Below are 19,735 nucleotides of genomic sequence, written 5' to 3'. Positions count from 1 at the left end.
TTTAAAAACCCATGGAATTTCAGATTATTAGTGCTGGAAGGGTCCTAGGAAACCATTTAGTTTAACGCCTTCAATTCAGAGGAAGAAACAGATCCAGAGAGGGCGAGTATCCTGTTCTCAGATTATGTGTTTATTTTACTGTGTACATTTGCAGTTATGGCAAGACCAGTGAAGCTGTCTTGAAGGGAAATGGGCACAAAGGGATGATGGCCGCTAAGGAAAGGTTCTGGGTGGCCACGGTTACCTGTGAAGGTGCGACGATCATCTTCTGAACTGTGTTCACTGAGGCACAGGCGAGTAGAACACACCAAATTGCCAGCAAAACAAGAACAGATATTGCAGTCAATATTAAAGGATGTCCCGTGACCTAAGAAAAGGAGAAATAAAATGTTGATCCATTTCATGCATTTATAAGTAAATCATACATTAAAAATTGAATCGTTTAAAACGTTTTAAAATAGGGCGCCTGGGTGGCTCAAATGGTTAAGCATCTGCCTTCAGCTCAGGTCATGATCCCAGGGTACTGGATCGAGTCCCGCATCGGGCTCCCTGCTCCTTGGGAGGCTGTTTCTCCCTCTGCTTCTCTCCCTCTCTCTTTCCCTCTGTCTCTCATGAATAAATAAAATCTTTAAAAAAATAAATAAAACGTTTTAAAATAGAAATTCTTGAAAGATGACTTCTGAATATACAAACTGAGAAATTAAATCTGTAATATTTATATTTTCATACTTACCTCCCACCATTTCTCTCCAAACTGCCATCATGCTAGTCTCACCAGACTGCTCCCTAATCTCTGAGAATGTTTCTGGCTGCCCCTCTTGCCTCACATGCTCCTCTCCTCCTCTGGAACTTCAGTCATCTCTTCAGATCAGCCCTGATGCCATCTTTGAATTGAAGACTCCCCTGATGCCCTGGCAGGAATGACTAGGTCCTTGAAGAGCACTTGGTCTGTTCCTTTTTTAGCTCTAATTCTCCCCCATCTGATCACGTACAGCATGATCTCAATCCCTCATCCCAGTTTTAGCCCCACAAAGCGCTAATATGTTCTTCTGTAAAGAGTAGGCATTTAATCAGTGGAAGTCTATGGAAGGAATGAATTTGTTTATCCTCAGATACTGTGTGATACAAGGTACCTATATTACATTTTGGCTAAGTAGAATATGGATTAAAAAATGAATACCTAGGGGGGCCTGGGTGGCTCAGTCAGTTAAGCATCTGCCTTCGGGCTCAGGTCATGATCCCAGGGTCCTGGGATGGAGTCCCAAGTTGGCTCCCTGCTCAGTGGAGAGTCTGCTTCTCCCTCTACCTCTGCCCCTCCCTGCTGCTCGTGCTCCCATTCTCTTTCAAATAAATAAAATCTTTTTTTTTAATTGTTTGGTTTTATTTTTTATTATTTTTTTTAAGATTTTATTTATTTGAGAGAGAGAGAATGAGACACAGAGAGCACGAGAGGGAAGATGGTCAGAGGGAGAAGCAGACTCCCCGCCGAGCAGGGAGCCCGATGCGGGACTCGATCCCAGGACTCCAGGATCATGACCTGAGCCGAAGGCAGTTGCCTAACCAACTGAGCCACCCAGGCGCCCAATAAATAAAATCTTTAAAAAAAATGAATACCTGATTTGTTGGTCTAGGGCAGACACTTGCAGGCTCTTTCTCGCCAAAAACACCCTTCTTTCAAATAAGATCTCACACAGAAGAGTAAACCAAGAGGCATATGAAAGCAGAACTACCCTGGTCGATACGTATGGGGTAATGTAGGGGTGAGGGTAGCAGAGTGAAGAGCTGTCAGGGAGTACATTCTCAAAAGTAGTTTTTTTCCCCACAGTTTTTGAGGTCGTATATTGACATGAATGGTTGTTAGGGCTATAAGCAAAACGTGGCTAAGGATGCAGTGAGAAAGCAAGACCCTGAGACTTATAGAGAGGGCATCAAAGGGTGGCAGGTCTTCATGTGCTCTATCCCAAGGCCTAGTCAACAGTGTAGTTCCCATCCTCCAGTTCACTTTCCACGATGTCAAACTCTGTCTTTTACTTCTGGTAAAGAGACAGTGGAGGAAGGGATGGGAAGGAGCATACCTGTGTCCTTGCCTGTGGAGGGCAAGGGCTTTGGAGTCAGACAGGCCTGGGACTGAATTCTGTTTTGGTCACTTACTAGCTGGGTAACCTGTCTGCGCATCAGCTTCCTCACAACAATACTGAATTCAAAGAACAACTGGGAGGCTCACATGAGATAATACAGGCCAAGACTTAGCATAGTGCTTGGCACACAATTAAAAATTCAGTAAGTATTAATTAATTGTTATTAGCTATTAGTCCCTTCTTAAGGAGGCTCCTAAGAGGGTTCCTTAGAAGTACTAGTGTCCTGTAGAGTACAGTTTAGGAAATACTGCCCTGGAGGATCTGATTTGTAGACTTTACTCTTCGGTGGTAATCTATCCAATGTTCTTCCTACAAAGTTAAGATAACTAATCTCATATTAAAAACAAAAAGCAAATAAATACAGCTCAAGACTCACTTTTTCTTTTTCCTCCAACAATGCAGGACTTCTGAAGATCTATACAGTGCATCTCCATACAGTTTTCCAAGAGTCCACTTTGTCCACATGAGCAAATTTTGTAACAACCAACTTCCCCAGCAGATGATGGCACCTGGATTAGTGTCCCTTGACGGACGATGAAATCAGAGGCTTCTCCCAATTTGCAACCTGTAGAAACAAAAATAAGCTGAGGGAGATGGTATTGTTCTATGACATTGTTTTATGACATTAGATATATTTTACATAAGTCTCATAGGTATTCTGTGGCTCCTAAAAATTATGTGATAGAACTTTCACTCAGCTAACGAACTGATTTGGTTCACTGACCAAAACATATCCTCTCAAATGAAAAATTCCATGTTCTGTGAGATAGTGGTGATTATAGACCTATACCCCAAAGTTAGCTATAGTTCAGTAAAAAATGCTATAAGATATATTTTTTTATTGCTTTGGGCTTATCAAGGATATTAAAAAATCACAGATATTTAAAAAATGGACTATGGAAACCGACAATATTTTTTATTTATTTTTAAAAGATTTTATTTATGTTTTTGACAGAGAGAGACACAGTGAGAGAGGGAACACAAGCAGGGGGAGTGGGAGAGGGAGAAGCAGGCTTCCCACTGAGCAGGGAGCCTGATGCGGGGCTCGATCCCGGGACACTGGGATCATGACCTGAGCCGAAGGCAGACTTTTAACGACAGCCACCCACGTGCCCAATGTTTTTTAGAATACTCTTGATCAGGAAAACTTTTAGTGATGGAATACAAGCATATTGTAAATTCAAAGAAAAGTTGAATACTTGATTGGGCTTAAGGAAAACCCATTCATTTCCAATTTTAACAAGATTTATATTGACTCTATAGTTGATATATTCTGGTATTATACAAATATTATAGATGATCCTTTGAGACATCATGCTTATTTAATTTAATCTTCTATTCCTTTTTACTTCATAGATATTTTTACATGGTGATTTTAACATGACAAAGAAACATTTTCAATTGGGAAGTAGATAAAAAGAAGCAAAATGTTGCCACACTGTACAACAGAAGAGATAAAGACTATCAAAATTCACTGGGATAAACATTTCTTATTCAAGAGGCCTCCTGCATTAAAAAAAAAAAAAAAAAAAAACCAGGGACGCCTGGGTGGCTCAGTCATTAAGCATCTGCCTCCGGCTCAGGTCATGATCCCAGGGTCCTGGGATCAAGCCCCGCATCGGACTCCCTGCTCGGCAGGAAGCCTGCTTCTCCCTCTCCCACTCCCCCTGCTTGTGTTCCCTCTCTCACTGTGTCTCCCTCTGTCAAATAAATAAATAAATAAAATCTTAAAAGAAAATAAAAATTAAAAAAATTTTAAAAAATCAGTCTTAAAATCATATGCATCCCAATAAAACATTAAGCTCATGGAGATAATTGCACATCCCACTGAGTATGCCTTTTCTCCATATAACTAAAGGAAAGAAAAGAAAAAAACATGAACAATGTGCAGTACACTTTCTTAAACATCACAACATGGAAGAGAATGTATAAAAAACAGGCTCAAGGTTTTCTTTCCTTTTGTTGTCAAGAACCCTGTAACTCTTTATGAGAATCAGTTTACAATCTAAATGATAATTAAAATTACATTTGTCTTTGTTTTCTCCTGCCTATATAACTAACACAGGTTTATTGGGAAAACCTCAAATGTTACAGAAAAACATAACTTAGAAAATAAAGCCCATTGTGAGCTCACTCCAAAGATAATCCCTATACAGAAACACAAATCCATACCCCTCACCCCACACCCACACCCATCTACCTCTTACCTTGCACACAAGAGAATGGAAGGCAGGGATCTCCAGATGGACACCCCTTCCGGTTTACCTCACAGAGCTCATTAGCAGGGCAAGGATTTGGGTTACAGGGATGAGTGACTTCTTCTACAATGTTACCCAAAGTACTTGGCCCTGAAAAACCAAACACAGATCAGTTTAACCAACCCAAAAAGGTAAGAGAGATCTGTAAATTATCTGAATTAATTATGGCTAGAATAAATGGAGAGCTCATGACTAGAAAGTAAGGCCTGATTCTAGTAAACTATTAAAACACACAGATGCTCTGATCATTTGTGAATTTAGCATACACATACATACATTCATTCACTTGTTTATTTACTGGGTACCTACGATACGCTAGACAAGGTTCTGAGCACTGGAGATACAGTAGTGAACAAAACTGACAAATCCCTAATGTAGAAGTTACATTTTATTTGGGAAATAGACAATAAATAGACCGGGGGTATGCATGTGCATATGTGTCTCTGTGTGTATAAATAAAAAAGTCACCTAATGATAAGTAGTAAGTAGTATAAAGGGATGGTAGGGTGGTCAAACACGTGCTTATGGCTGAGAGGAATAACTTGGCACATTTTACCATAAACTATAATAATTCACTAAGGTAAGATGGGTCCTGTACCATGATTATATTTGTCAACTTGTGAAATAATGACCATGGAAGAGTCTCACTTAATATAAAGTATATGTGATATTTAAAGAGAGTATTAAAATTCAAACAAAAACATTTAACTTTTTTTCCTTCTACACATATATTTCACTGCTCTAATAGAGTCTAGGCTTGTGACTACATTAGCTTTGCTTACTTGAGTTTAGGCCAGACTCAGACTGTAGGGCTAATAAAGGTATAAGTATTCTTGGAGTTCATCTCATCCAGCCCAATCCTTTATAAACAGGGAAGCTGAGGCTGCAAAAAGGTGATCTGTCCAAAGTCACAGAGGCCTATACTCTAGTCTAATGCTCTTTTTTTTCACTATACTGGTCATAAAGGCTGAGGGACACAGTTTGTTGGCCTTAAGAAAATGTGGTTGATATCACTAGCTGCAAATCTAGCATCCACTCTTCTCTTCCTGCTTACTAATAATAGTGTGACAATGGGCCCACAGTTAAAAAGATCATCTTTCTCCATTTCCCTTACAGCTCGGGTGGTTTTCCCTTACACTAGAATATGGCGGCTAGAATTCTAGGAGGCATGTTGTGATAATAAAGTACCTCAAGTAACCTTGAGATGGAAGCCAAGCACTAAGGACAGTGCAGAAAGCAAAAGGAGCCTGGACTCTGGATGGTAGAACCACTATAATAGCCCTGGACTGTTTATTTCTGGGCTTTCCTTTACTTTTCCTTGTTCTTCTGTTATTTGCAGTAGAACTTAGTCCTATCTGACACAGGAAAACAAAGCAAGTAGGAGGTGAATTCAGTCTGCCTTTCCAGCCAGCTCGGGGCACTAACGCCCCCTGGTGGCAGCACAGACACTTGCGCTACCCTAACTACATACTCGGTGTGTATGAGTTCTACTCGTTCTCTCTCTGGTTTCCACCACACAGGGTCACCTCCTGCTGAGAAACTCAGCTCCAGGATCCCTCAATGAGACACCAACTTATTCTTCTAGCTCTTGGCAGGAATACTGTGGCAGAGACAAAAGTTCCATTTTCATGTACTAACCCAGACCGTCATTCCTTACTGCCTATTTGGTGGGTCAGTCTAAGCCAATGCCTGGCTCAGGTACACTAATATTCTCAGGACAAAAAGCTGAAGATTCCCTGGGGAAATTCCACTTCCTGGTCAAATCATGGCAAGGGGACAGCAATGATATGGAGCTATTATCTAAGATGCTTGTCCCAGATTCACTGCTTAGAATTCCTGATTGAAGATAGTTCATCACTTCCTCAGACTGATAAGATAGTCACTTGGGCCTATATATTTTAAGATGACAATTCTTTCCAGGGCCAAAAAGACCAAGCGAATAAGATAAGAGTCTGCAATTGAGATAGTATAATTAAACCACACATTCTCAAGAGATAGATGTTCATCCAAAGCAAACATGAAGGGCAGAGATGAAAGGGAGAAATATTTGAAATCTAAAAAAACAAAGTACTTACTTAGGTATGTATCCAAAGGTATACAATTCTCTAGGTCATCTGTAGGTGACAGAAGCTCACAAATACTTTCAGCTGTGTGGTCTTCAGGGAATTTGTGCTGGTCCCCACATTTCTTGAGAATCTCCACACAATCTGATCTTAAAGAGAAAAATAAAAATTTAGAGTTCAAGGAAGCTCCTCATGTTTTCTAGTCAATATCAACCCTGTTTCTGAAGGCTTCCAGAAGGTGAGTTTTCATAACAATATTTTACAACTGGTTAGGTCAGAGTAATGGCAAAAGAAAACAGGAGTCATAGAAGACCTCAGGTTGCATAGTAGTAAGTAATGTATTATACTAGCAAAGCATCCCTTTCTCTTATCTGAGATCAAAGGCCTTGCTCAAATTTTATACTCCTACTGTTACTACCATCAGTGTGGCTTGTCCCAGTCTTTGAAAGGAAATTAAACTAGGCTAGTCTGATTTCCTCTTTGCAAAATCATACATCTTTTCTTTCAGGACCTTATGCTTACTTGCTTCTTCCTCCTTCTGTCCCCTTCTCTTTTTAAATATCTTTTTAGTTATCAACATTAAGGTGTTTGGCCCATAACAACTGGAAAGTATACTACTTTAAAATTTTCTCAGTCTTCAAAAGGGATTTGATTCCTTTTCTATAAATTTTTGTGCTATGAGTCTATAAATTTCCCACTGGTTGCCTCTTGTCACCCAACTTACCCCTCATCTTTCCCCTTACTCAAGTCATGGCCAAGTCATGCCAGACAATAGATCTGGACCCTGTTTAAGGTTGAAATAATCTGCAATCAGTCATCAAGTGTCCAGCGGCACCAAGACACATACCAACTTAGGGGCTGGATATTGACTTGGTTTTTAGAAAGTTTTTGGAAAAATAGATGCTTGAAGATCAGCTGGCATAGATTACTACATGGCTAATGCTTTTGGTTTCACCCAGGACAGCAGCTTTCACCTTTACTTTATCCTAGATCTCCTAAACAAACCATTCACAAAACGCTCACTAGAAATAGGCCCTAATAACTATATCCACTAACTCCCTCACTCATTAAACATGCACAGAACACCTACTATGTGTCAGGACTACGCTAATCCCTGAAGAGAAGAAAAAGAGGAAAGAGGAGACAAGAAAAAGAAGTTACAAGGAATAAACTCCTCAAGGAGAACAAAGGCTAACAGAATGTAAGTACACAAATTAAAATATAAAAATAGAGTTGAGTATTGAAGGTACTTGACAAATGTTTCTGGAACTAAACTCCGTAAGAGAAGTTCACAGATCTTTCCGGCTATAATAGTAATTTATCCTTCCTACAAACTTCTGTAGACCTTTATTTGAAGATTCCATGGGAATGACTGGCATTTGAGAGAGGCTAAGAAAGACAGTCAGTGGGCAAGTGGAGATGGAATCGTATCTCAAGCAGAGGAAAAACCGAGAAAGCATTTGACATGTAGGGAGGATGGGCAAAGCGAAGTGGTGGGAGAGAAAACTCTGTGGTTCGGATCATGATCTAAACCAAGACTAGAGAGTCATTACGAGGAAAGAAACTTACTTGCAAATAATACTTCCCCGGGATTTACTATGACAAGGTTTAATCTGCAGTGAACAAGCTACCGCTTTCCACATTTCTGGCTGGCACTTCTTAATGTCAAGAACAGGTATGTTTATAAACGGCATCTTTATGCTGCCTTTCTCCCACAGCTTCATGTCATTCATGGCTCCTTGATCTGACTGAGCATTACAACTCCTGAAAAGTTCTGTTGGCCTGAAAAGAAAAAAGGTCAGAAAGAATCAAGAGGCAATTATTTTCTAGAGAGAAGTAATAGGTAAGATCCTGATGTACTAATGCAGTAGGAAAATCTGATTTTCTTAAAGAAAGTACATATAATGCATCAAAGGATATCAGCTTTGAATGCATGGTGGCTATTTTGATGTCTTTGGTGAAAGACCCTTGAAAGTTTTTTGCCTACTTTTTTTTAAATTGGGTTGTTTGACTTTTTTTTTAAGATTTTATTTATTTGACAGAGAAAGAGAGAGTACAAGCAGGCAGAGGGAGAGGGAGAAGCAGGTTTCCTGCTCAGCTAGGAGCGTGACTCAGGACTCGACCCCAGGACCTTGGGATCACGACCTGAGCTGAAGGCAGATGCTTAACCGACTGAGCCACCCAAGTGCCCCAAGGGTTGTTTGACTTTTTATTATGATGTTACTGGAGTTATTTATATATTTTGGTTACAAGTCCTTTGTCAAATGTATGTGTGACTGTAAATGCGCACATGTGATATACTGAATATTTTCTCTCAAACTGTGGCCTGCCTTTTCAAATCTTATGTAGTGTCTTTCGGTGAATAAGTGTTTACTGTTGAACCCTAACTCATTATTTTTTTTTCTTTTATAATTAGTGCATTTTGGGCGCCTGGGTGGCTCAGTTGGTTAAGCGACTGCCTTTGGCTCAGGTCATGATCCTGGAGTCCCAGGATCGAGTCCTGCATCGGGCTCCCTGCTCCGCGGGGAGTCTGCTTCTCCCTCTGACCCTCCCCCATCTCATGTGCTCTCTCTCTCTCTCTCATTCTCTCTTTCAAATAAATAAATAAATCTTTAAAAAAAAAATTAGTGCATTTTGTCTCCTGTCTACAAAATCGTTGTCTACACCAGGTTTGTCAAGATATTCTCCTAAGTTTTCTTCTAGAAGCTTTATATTTTCAGCTTTTATGTTTTGCTCTATGACCCATCTTAAATTAATTTTATTTTATTTATTTATTTGTTGAGAGAGAGAAGAGGCAGGAGGCGGAGAGGGAGAGAGAATATCAAGCAGACTCCAGGCTGAGCACACAGCCCAACCTGGGGCTCAATCACAGCACCCTGGGATCATGACGCTTAACTGACTGAGCCACCCCAGGCGCCCCTAATTTGTGTTGCTTTATAACAAGTCTTGAAATCAGGTACTGTAAGTTCTCCAAATTTGTTATTTTTAAAAAAAATTCTTTTAGCTATTCTAGGTCCTTTGTATTTTCATTTGAATTTCAGAGTTAGTCTGGCAATTTCTATTTTAAAAAGCCTGTTGGGATTTTGATTGGGATTGCATTGAATCTAGAGATCAGTCTCAGGAGAATTAACATCTTTTTTTTTTTTTTTAAAGATTTTATTTATTTATTTGACAGAGAGAGACACAGCGAGAGAGGGAACACAAGCAGGGGGAGTGGGAGAAGGAGAAGCAGGCTTCCCGCGGAGCAGGGAGCCCGATGCGGGGCTCGATCCCAGGACCCCAGGATCATGACCTGAGCCAAAGGCAGATGCTTAACCGACTGAGCCACCCAGGCGCCCCAGGAGAATTAACATCTTAACAATATTGAGTCTTCTAATCCATGAACACAGTACCTCTTTCTGTTTATTCACTGTCTTTAATTTCTCTCTGCAAAGTTTTCTGGTTCTCAATGTGTTCTTGCACCTCTTTTGTTAAATTTACCCTAAGTATCCCATGTTTTTTGATGCAATTGTGTAAATTTGTATTTTTAAAATAAATTTCATTTTCCCATTGTTTGTTGCTAACATACAGAAATACAATCGGCTTTTCAATGTTAACCTTGTATACTGTCACTTTGTTAAATTTAAGGATTTACCGGGAGTTCGTTTGCAGATTTGGGGGCATCTCCTTTTGTGGTTCCCACCTTTCTCGGGTTTTCTACTCCTGCATCTAGCCACTCTGGCAGCCCTAAACTATGATCCCTAACTCCTCAGCCCAAGACTGCTGCTTTTTGCTTGAATTCTTTATGCCATGCAAGGGGGCTGAGGGTGCCCATGAAGGAAAAACTGGATAAATGCGGCCCTCGTGCAGTGTGGTTTCTATGTTTCATGAGATACAGCCCCTCCTGCTTTTGGTCACTCTCTAACACCTTCAAAACAATACTTTTTTAATATTTTGTACAGAGTTCATAATTGGTACTTGCAGAAGTATTAGTTTGATACAAACTACTCCACTATCCCCAGAAGCCAGACTATGAGTCCAAGTTTAACTTCAAACATTTCATAGATTTCAAATTTACTCAATCTCTAAACCATGTCCTTAGTGGCTAACACTCTATTATCAGCTGTAAAGATATCTCAATTTTCTTACTTGAAATAATATTCTGAATACCTTTTTTAAAAATATTCTGAATACTTTTAAAAGAATAGGATTATGTTCGTTTGAACTTCTGTCTGACCCAACCTAATGATTCTTTTTTTTTTAAAGATTTTATTTATTTATTTATTTGAGAGAGAGAATGAGAGAGAGAGAGAGAGCATGAGGGGGGGAAGGTCAGAGGGAGAAGCAGACTCCCCGCTGAGCAGGGAGCCCGAGGTGGGACTCAATCCCGGGACTCCAGGATCATGACCTGAGCCGAAGGCAGTCGCTTAACCAACTGAGCCACCCAGGCGCCCCCAACTGAATGATTCTTTCCCTCTTTGCCCCCTTGATCTCCAGGCTGTAGCTCACAAAACTGGCCCCCTCTTGCTTAGAAACTCTCTCTGTGCCTTCTCTGATATGGTGTTCTCTAAGCTTCTGGATGCCTTTTTGTTCTCTTCACTGTTTGTTCAGCCATTCAGTTTTGGGCCCTTGTTTTTTTAACCGTACTTGATACTTCAAGAAAATACAAATAGTAAGACAATATTTTTGTATGAAATAGCAAACTTGCTGAGTGGGACCTTCAGACTGGTTGAAGTAAACTTCGAAGTAAACTGCTCAAAAGAGAGCATTTGGACGGCCAAATTGTTCACAGTGATTTATTCTGCAATGAACTGTTTCCACTGGTTGTGTAATAGAAGGAAGAGGGGAAGAATGGTAGGCTGAAGGCAGAAAAGATTCTTTGAATTCTAGATGCTTTAAGTATCTCTAGTCTAGAAGGGACTTTGTTATAGCGCTTCCTTTCCCAGAGGTGATTTACCAGATGAGTTATAGCATTTAAAGATGAAATCATAAAAAAAATACTACTTCCTTTTAACTTGGCATCAGAGTAAAGTGGTCTTTTCACTTATTTAAAAACAAGATAATGATAAAATACTTCCATTCCATGTACAATAGTTTGCTCTTACCTGTTGTTAAAATTAGTACAGTAAGTAAGATTTCTACAGCCCAATTGGCAAGGTTCCCGAACATCTGCCAAACAGGTCAGCATGGACACCTCCACTGGATTATATTCACAAAAACGATCAAACTCTTGCCAACTCTGTGTATTGCCCCAGCTCATGCTGTAAAGTTTAGTGCACAGTTCTCTGAAATAAAGGCACAAATGCAGAAATGCAGATGAGCCAAATGAATAATTTGATTCGCATAAAACTCAAATTCTATGAACTATATTCTAGAATATAAATAAGAAAAAAATTACAAAAACCAAAAAACTAAAATTTATCTCCTAGAATTTAGAGCCATAAACAGTGAACTCTTCCATGAAAATGTTAGCCTTCTTTTATCATCCATCTCTTTCCATTTCCCCATGATTGCTACAAAGCTCAGTGCTAAATGTAATGTTTAATTTCGGTACTTGTACATCCTTATTCTTGGCACAGTTATTTCCTCTATATTTCTGATCTCTCTTTTACCTTTATGTAAAGTAAGGTAAGGCATATGGTTTTGCCTCCACAAAGATAGATTCTCCTATATTTATATTTCAACCACAGGAGGTGAAAATGTGACATGGTCCTCAGATTTAAGAAGCTTTACAGACTTAGGGTTCACTAGTTTTTCTCTGAAAAATTATCCCAAAGCCACTTATATTCCTTAAGATAGGCCAAGGTAGTCTACATGTAAAAGCTGATGAATTCCAAGGCTTCTATATACTATTGTAGTTAATATATGACAATCTCATTTGTAGTACTTGATGATTACAAAGCAACTTGCATATGACTAAAATAATATCAGTACCATTTCCAAAGTGCCTTCACATTAGTTTAATTTTTAAAATTTATAAAATAAAAATGGAAAAAAACATAATACATGTAATATAAAATACACTACCAAAATATGCAAAGTCACAAGTAAAAATTCTCCATTCTTGCATTTTATTTGACTTTCATATTCAACCCTATGAGAAGGATGTTTTTACTTTTATAATTTTGCTCATTCACTCTACTGATGTTTACTGAGTGCCTATTTTGTGTTAGACCCTGTTCAAGGCACTGGATATATAACAGTAAATAAGAGAGACAAGGTCCCTGCTCTCCATGGAGCTTATACATCATAGAGAGGAGGAAGCTGCGAATGAGTTAAATTAGGTACTTTGAGCTAGAAACCAGTCCTTTCTCTAGTCCTTAACTTTCTCTATGACCTTGAACAGACTGTTCAATAACATCTCAGAATTAGCTTTCTATATATAAGCAGGAATTATACAAACCAACACCAATCATAAGATGGAAATAAACCATAAAACGTTACATCAAGTTAAGGTAGGGCAAAGTGTTTCCAATCTCCAATGACTTTAGGGCATAAATACTTTTAAGGACATTCAAAGAATTACTCAGCATCCCTCCCATAAATACATTTAATTCCTATCAGCAATTAAATTTCCTTAATTATAGGACCAACTTAACTTCTCTTTAAGCTCTTCTATTAATTTTCTTCAGATATCTTCCAGTTTTTTTATATCTTTGGTAAAGTTTGGTGAGTTATTCTGGGCACAATTTTTGCTAAAGGTCCATTCAATTTAGAAACCACAGGAAAAACTGTTTCACTCCTGGTAGGTGATATTTCAGGATGTTCTAGTAATATGTGGTCCATTTTCACCTAAAATATCCCTAATAAAGCAAACTTCTTTTTTTTTTAAAGATAAATTTTGTCTTTTTTTTTTAAAGATTTTATTTATTTATTTGAGAGAGAGAATGAGAGACAGAGAGCACGAGAGGGAAGAGGGTCAGAGGGAGAAGCAGACTCCCTGCTGAGTGGAGAGCCCGATGCGGGACTCGATCCCCGAACTCCAGGATCATGACCTGAGCCGAAGGCAGTCGCTCAACCAACTGAGCCACCCAGGTGCCCCAATAAAGAAAACTTCTATTTCACCTGTGTTCTGCCATGACTTTAGTTATCTCCATTTATTCTTGTCTCTTAGATTGTTTCTTCCATCTTATATTTGTATAATTTTTCCCTAAGTGTATCATCCAAATGAATGCCAATACACTGTTATCTAACTTTGGGTTTAAGTGCCAACCCAGATCATTCACCAATATATACAAAAGGTCAGTTACTGTTCAAAGTTTCATAATTTAACAAAGAGAATATCCCTTAGATGTCACATCAAAACATCTTCTAAACTGTAAGCTTACTTAATGATAGCCTTGAGGGTAGAATCCATGTTGCATCATCTTTAAATATTTATTGCCCTGCCAATGTTAATCCTCTATACTCCAAAACACAGTTCTTTTAGCAATGTTCAAAAACAATGTCTTATGTACACATGACGCTTAATAAATATTTGCTGGATGAAAGAAAGATTTTACATCTTCTAAACTCTTAAGTCTACACAATACAAAAATATAACGTACATTTGCTAGGCTTAAAATCACTAATTAAAACGCTATTTTCTACTGGTTTTAATAAAGGAAAATGAGATACTGACCTACATGTTGAAGTGTTTGCTTTAGAACAACAATGCAATTTAGCTCCATCAAGGCCCGTAGAGGGAGGAGGGTGTAGAGTGACGCCAGGGTGAACAGACTGTGAGCTTTCAAGAAAACACTGCCAAAGAGGATCCTGAGGCAAAGGCTGGGTCTTACAACCCTCAATGAGGCCATCAACAATCTCCATTTCTGTTTTCTTAGACATCAGAATTCTCTTGCAGGCATTTTGGCAAGCATGGTCTTCAGCTCTGTCACAGCAATATAAACCTACATTTTCAGAATATATGTGACTTAATTAGCTGATTTTATGTCATGCACTGCTCAGAACAAAAGAACATGGTGGTATACTGGAAATACTACTACTCAGTCATATGTCAGTATCTGTAGTACACAGACCCTACCAAATTCTCTCTCCATTACTTTGCAGTGTAGCAAATAACTGAAGAGCTAAAGTGGACAAGGTAACTATTACCAGAATTTACCACTATCTCCAAACATGGGATCTTCAGCACCAATACTACATAAATGAAAGGTCATCTCGTCCTACACCTAAGAAGTCCTTATATGCGAAGTATCTTATGTTCCTGGAAAAGGTATTACAGATCAAACTGGAATTATTTCACGCTAGAAACTGCCTAAAAGGGATTGTGTTCTTGACAGAATGACAGAGATGACTAATTTCAATAGCAAAACCCACAAAAACCATAGTCCATCACATTTTGGGATATAAAGCTTTCACATATCTGTGCAAGTTAACTAATCTAAGTTGTATAAGATTTTTTGTTTATTCATTTTAGAGAGAGAAAAAGAGCACGCACTCGAGCAAGAGCACAAGCAGGGGGGAGGGTCAGAAGGAGAGGGAGAAGCAGACTCCCTGCTGAGCAGGGTGCCTGCTGCGGGACTGGATCCCAGGACCCTGGGATCATGACCTGAGCTGAAGGCAGACGCTTAACCTACTGAGCCACCCAGGCACCCCTCTAAGTTGTAATTTAAGTAACATAATAGCATACTCTGACAAGATATCAGGTTGCTTCTGCCTTTAAAATGAATGAAGTTTGAGGTGACTGGGTGGTGTCATCGGTTAAGCATCAGACTCTTGGTTTTGGCTCAGGTAGTGATCTCAGGGTTGTGAGATCAAGCCTGCATGGGGCTCCACACTCAGTGGGAAGTCTGCTTAAGATTCTCTCTTTCCCTCTCCCTCTGCCCCTCCGCCCCATGCACATGCACTCTCTCTCTAAAATAAATAAATCTTTAAAAAAATGAATAGGGATGCCTGGGTGGCTCAGTGATTAAGTGTCTGCCTTTGGCTGGGGTCATGATCCCAGGGTACTGGGATCAAGTCCTGCATCAGGCTCCTTGCTCAGCAGGGAGCCTGTTTCTCCCTCTGCCTGCCACTCCCCCAGCTTGTGCGCTCGCTCTCTCTCTGACAAATAAATAAATAAAATGTTTAAAATAAAAAAAGGAATAAAGGTTACTTGTGGCAAATGCTTCATCCTCTGATTTTCATCATACAGCCACTCCACAGAATGTTATAAGCGTAAGAGTTCTGCTTTAGATGCTGGACAAATGGCACATATCACTGCCTCTGAGTTTACAAAAACAAGTCTTTCAGTAGCCCAGTGTAAATCAAAACATTGGCATTAGCTTATAACTCTTTTGTCAGTTTTGTTAATTAGTTAATTGTTTAAAGTTTGTTCACCTCTAAATGAAGAAAACAGATTATAGGATGTACAAAGCTGAGACTTCGAAGACCCCATAAGGTGCAGGTTCACTAGGAGGCCCTGATTTTCATAAGTATCAGGATCTCTTCTCATTTTTGTGATAGGGCTTTTATTATAAAATAATTGTTCATTATAAAAACATATAAAATGGAATAGGTATACAACTAAGAATGTAATATACTATACAGTTAGTTCTGCAACTTGACTTTTTTGCTTACTATATCTTGGACTCCTTTCTATATAAACATACTTTTTTTCTTTATGTTGGTTATAAAGTATTGTTATTATATAGATATATAATTTATTTCATCAACTTTAATCAATTCCCTATTGATGGGTATTTGGGTTATTTCTAATTTTTCTCCATTACTATCAGTGTTGCAGTAAATATCCTTTACATGTGCATGTATATTTATGAGTCTTCTTGAAGGACAAAGTCTGAGAAATGGAATTGCTAGATTAAAAGGTATGATCATTTGAAATTCTCATGGTCATAACCCAACTTCCTTTCAAAATATCCATACCAATGAATTCTCCCATCCCCAGAACAAAGAGTGCCTGCTTCCTCATACCCTTGACAGCTCTACCTTTCTTGGCACCTTTCAGCTGTGATAATAATATCCAGTCTGTCAAATCTAAACACCAAAGGAAGTCTGGTGTTTTCCAAACGACTGAGACTGCAGATATCTACAAGAATTTACTTCCTTTTTTTAAGTAGGCACCACAACCAGCATGGAGCCCAATGAGGTGCTTTAACTCACGACTCTGTGATCAAGACCTGAGTTGAGATCAAGAGTCGGACACTTAACCAACTGACCCACCCAGGCAAGAATTTACTTCCTTTTTACAAATGATTTTACCAAAGATTGAAACGAGAGGAATTATGTCTATTTTACTTACTATCTGTTGGGTTCCTCATTGGATAAGATCGGGTATAATTGTTCACACAGTGTATTAATTGTGGACTAATAGAGGCACAATAATTTTCCACTGCTTTGATCTGAGATGGACCAGGAGAAGAGTCTGTTCGAAAGATGGCTTGACAGTATTCTCGGCAGTTTGTGTGATGGCCTGCATAACTGCAACAAACTGAGCCCACTATGGGGGAAAAAAGGAAATGATGCTGAAATGGAAATAGCCATTTGCTAACAATAAATCGTCACAATATTGATAAAACAATATGTACCTTTTTGAATTTGAGATATAAAACCATGGCACAGAAGACAAGTACTTTAAATCAGCACTACTATAGAAATAGCCATGAGGACATCCAGGTGCTCAGTGGTGTAAGAGAGTCCTTATTTGTCAATGTATAGTCTATCTAGCGTAGTGGTTCTCAGCAGGAGCAGGACCACCCCTCTGGGAGATTCTGGAGGCATGTGGAAATGTTTCTGGTTTTCACAATGACTTGGGGACTACTGCCGGCATTTAGTGCATGGGGTCGGGGTTGTTAACTGCTCTGCAACGTACAGGGCAGACACACAACCAGAACGGTCTCCCAAAATGCCAATACTGCCCATGCTGAGAACCACTGGAACACCTTTCTATGTTAGATTTGTGGAGATTTGCAAACAAAGCAAGGCAAACAAAATCAAAATAAAACCAAACCCCAAATGCTTCACATTTATAAAACAGGACTAGTAAAAACTAAGCTACCAGGCTCATTTCATAAATTTGACAGTTATATAACTGTATATCGTGAAAAAAAATCTCAAAAAAAAAGAAAAAATCTCATAAGTTCTATTCTCATGTCTAATTTGAAATGGTCTTTACCTCACAACTGATATGACCTGCTTTAACACTGAAAAGTAAAACCCACATTTGAAATACCTTTTTTGATTTGTGTATTTTTAGAAATCAAGGGAGACCATCTCAGGTATCTGGGGGGAGCTAGATGAGTGGCTTGGGGGGTGCAGATGTGGGATTTATACTGGGGAAGAGCAAGAGATCCACATAGGAGAGGTTAGAGGGTCTGTGGGAGTCTGAAGGGAACCCAGGTGGAGGTATGGCAGGAAACGGGTAAGAGAAAGGCAGGTAGGAAATCTCTGATAATTATTAGAGGTTATGGAGGAATCAGAATCAGGTTTCTAGTGAATTCCACTGACTAGGGAATGAGCAGAGAATTCAGGCAACTTCCAGAAATAAGGACAAGGATAAAATTATACACAAATTAAGCTAGGATTGAACTGATACAGGATAGGCCTGTTTCCTGCACCAGGAAACTGTTTCACACTTACTGTGCCACCTGTTGTTAATTTACAGTTACTACTTACTGTGTTCATTGCTGAACTGTTCAATTTCAACACAAAGAATAATTTATGGCTACATTTATCACCATTAACCTTAGGATAAACTGAGGGGCGGGTTGGGGACAGAAGAGACAAGTGAGAAAAAGCCAAGGATGCCCATCTTCTGATTCCTCCATTAGGCTGGCTTCCTCACCAGTGTGGGAGGACAGAGATTACTATGAGAACAGCTAGGAAATTGTGAATTAAGCCCTAATTAGAGAGGGTTAGAAGATAAAATATAGCCAGTTAATGTTTCTTATCATACTTTGATACAGTGAACTGCCAAGCTAATCCAAACAACTCTTCTGTTCCTCAGCTGTGTTTTCTTAGCTGTAACTGCTCACTACTCCCTTCACCTGGGATGTCCTTCCTCCAATCTCCACTGTTCATTTCTTGTCCATACTTCAAGGCTCAGCTCAGCTACCAACTCCACGAAGCCACTCTAAGCACCCCTGCAGGATGTGATCCCTCCTTCCTCTGAATTCCCACAGCACTTTTATCAGTGACACTATCTATCCTATATCCTGTGTCTGTCTCCACAGAGCAAGTAGGCAGTAAATGTCCGAGGAATGAATTGAGAGGCAGTCCTTGGCAAGTGCTACACTGTATCACCTGGGAATGCTTAATTGCTGTGAGAAATCCTATTTATTCAAGTAGGGCATGATCTTCCCATCTAACAGTAGTATCTGCTTTGTAAATCTGCAGTTAAGACATAGAAACTGTCATAATTCATGAATAGCCTGAAAACCACTGAGGAAAGAGCCTATCAGAATCCTGCTGGGCCTTCAGGCAGCTTACTAACAGCCCATGTCATAATGCCAGGTCTTGGCAATGCTTATAACAGCTAAATTGTAATCTGTAAACTGAGTTCTGCTCTTTGGACTGCTCATATAACCATTGACAATATACTTACTTTCATTTCTGCTAATGCAACTGAAAAGAGCATTCTGTAAATTAAAGAAAAAACAAACAAGTTAACCACCATGCAGAATTTCTAATTTTATTCTACTTTATGGTTACATGGAAATCAGAATATCAAGAATGTTTAATTCTTCTCTAAATCCAAGGATGAAGACAAAGAAGCTGAGATAGCACCCTGTTAAAAAGGGAAACCATCTTCTAACACAATTATTGGGGGTCAAGATTCTCATCCTGAGCCATAAGATGATCACATTATAGCAAACCAAAGCTGTCCCTGTGTGTGTATGTGGAGTAACCTACAATGTATTAATCTCAATTATTCCTTGCAGTATATAAAAGAGCTCCCAGAAGATAATATAATAAAAGGCATTTAGGGAAATAGAGATTTCATGTAACCACTGCATTTTAGAGTTGAAAGGTCCTTAGAGATCATCTCTAATTGTTCTCAAACATGGCCATGTACCAGAATCACCCGGGCTTCCTAGGCCTTACCCTACACTACAGAATCAGAATGGGGGAATGAACCACAGAAATCTACATATTAAACAAGGCTTCAAAGATAATTCTTATGTAATTGTTAAATCACTATATTGTATTCCTGAAACTAATATAACACTGTATGTTGACTATACTGGAATTAAAATAAAAATAAAAAGATGATTCTTATATAATTACCCTGGGAAGTTGGGGGATCTCTACCATTTTAAAGATGAACAAACTGTTTCCTCAGCAGGGGGGAGTCTGC

The 19,735-nt window shown here is 39.1% G+C and overlaps 1 protein-coding gene across 1 annotated transcript in view; it reads right to left on the bottom strand.

Moving 5' to 3' along the window:
* Positions 1 to 19,735, bottom strand: part of RECK (reversion inducing cysteine rich protein with kazal motifs) — a 72,005-nt gene that overhangs the window by 18,260 nt on the left and 34,010 nt on the right. Inside the window, exons 7-15 of the mRNA XM_028108639.2 lie at positions 18,983 to 19,016; positions 16,682 to 16,879; positions 14,060 to 14,327; positions 11,544 to 11,723; positions 8,029 to 8,241; positions 6,472 to 6,608; positions 4,346 to 4,486; positions 2,515 to 2,703; positions 245 to 367 (exon numbers count right to left, since the gene is read on the bottom strand). Of these exons, the coding sequence (XP_027964440.1) occupies positions 245 to 367; positions 2,515 to 2,703; positions 4,346 to 4,486; positions 6,472 to 6,608; positions 8,029 to 8,241; positions 11,544 to 11,723; positions 14,060 to 14,327; positions 16,682 to 16,879; positions 18,983 to 19,016 (1,483 nt within the window). The remainder of the gene's footprint in view (positions 1 to 244; positions 368 to 2,514; positions 2,704 to 4,345; positions 4,487 to 6,471; positions 6,609 to 8,028; positions 8,242 to 11,543; positions 11,724 to 14,059; positions 14,328 to 16,681; positions 16,880 to 18,982; positions 19,017 to 19,735) is intronic.

This window comes from Eumetopias jubatus, unplaced genomic scaffold (genome assembly GCF_037043125.1).
Source record: "Eumetopias jubatus isolate StellerSeaLion01/CBP00866 unplaced genomic scaffold, mEumJub1_p1.0 scaffold_15, whole genome shotgun sequence".
In the NCBI taxonomy this organism is placed as follows: Eukaryota; Metazoa; Chordata; class Mammalia; order Carnivora; family Otariidae; genus Eumetopias; species Eumetopias jubatus.
This window is presented reverse-complemented; position numbering and strand designations above follow the sequence as displayed.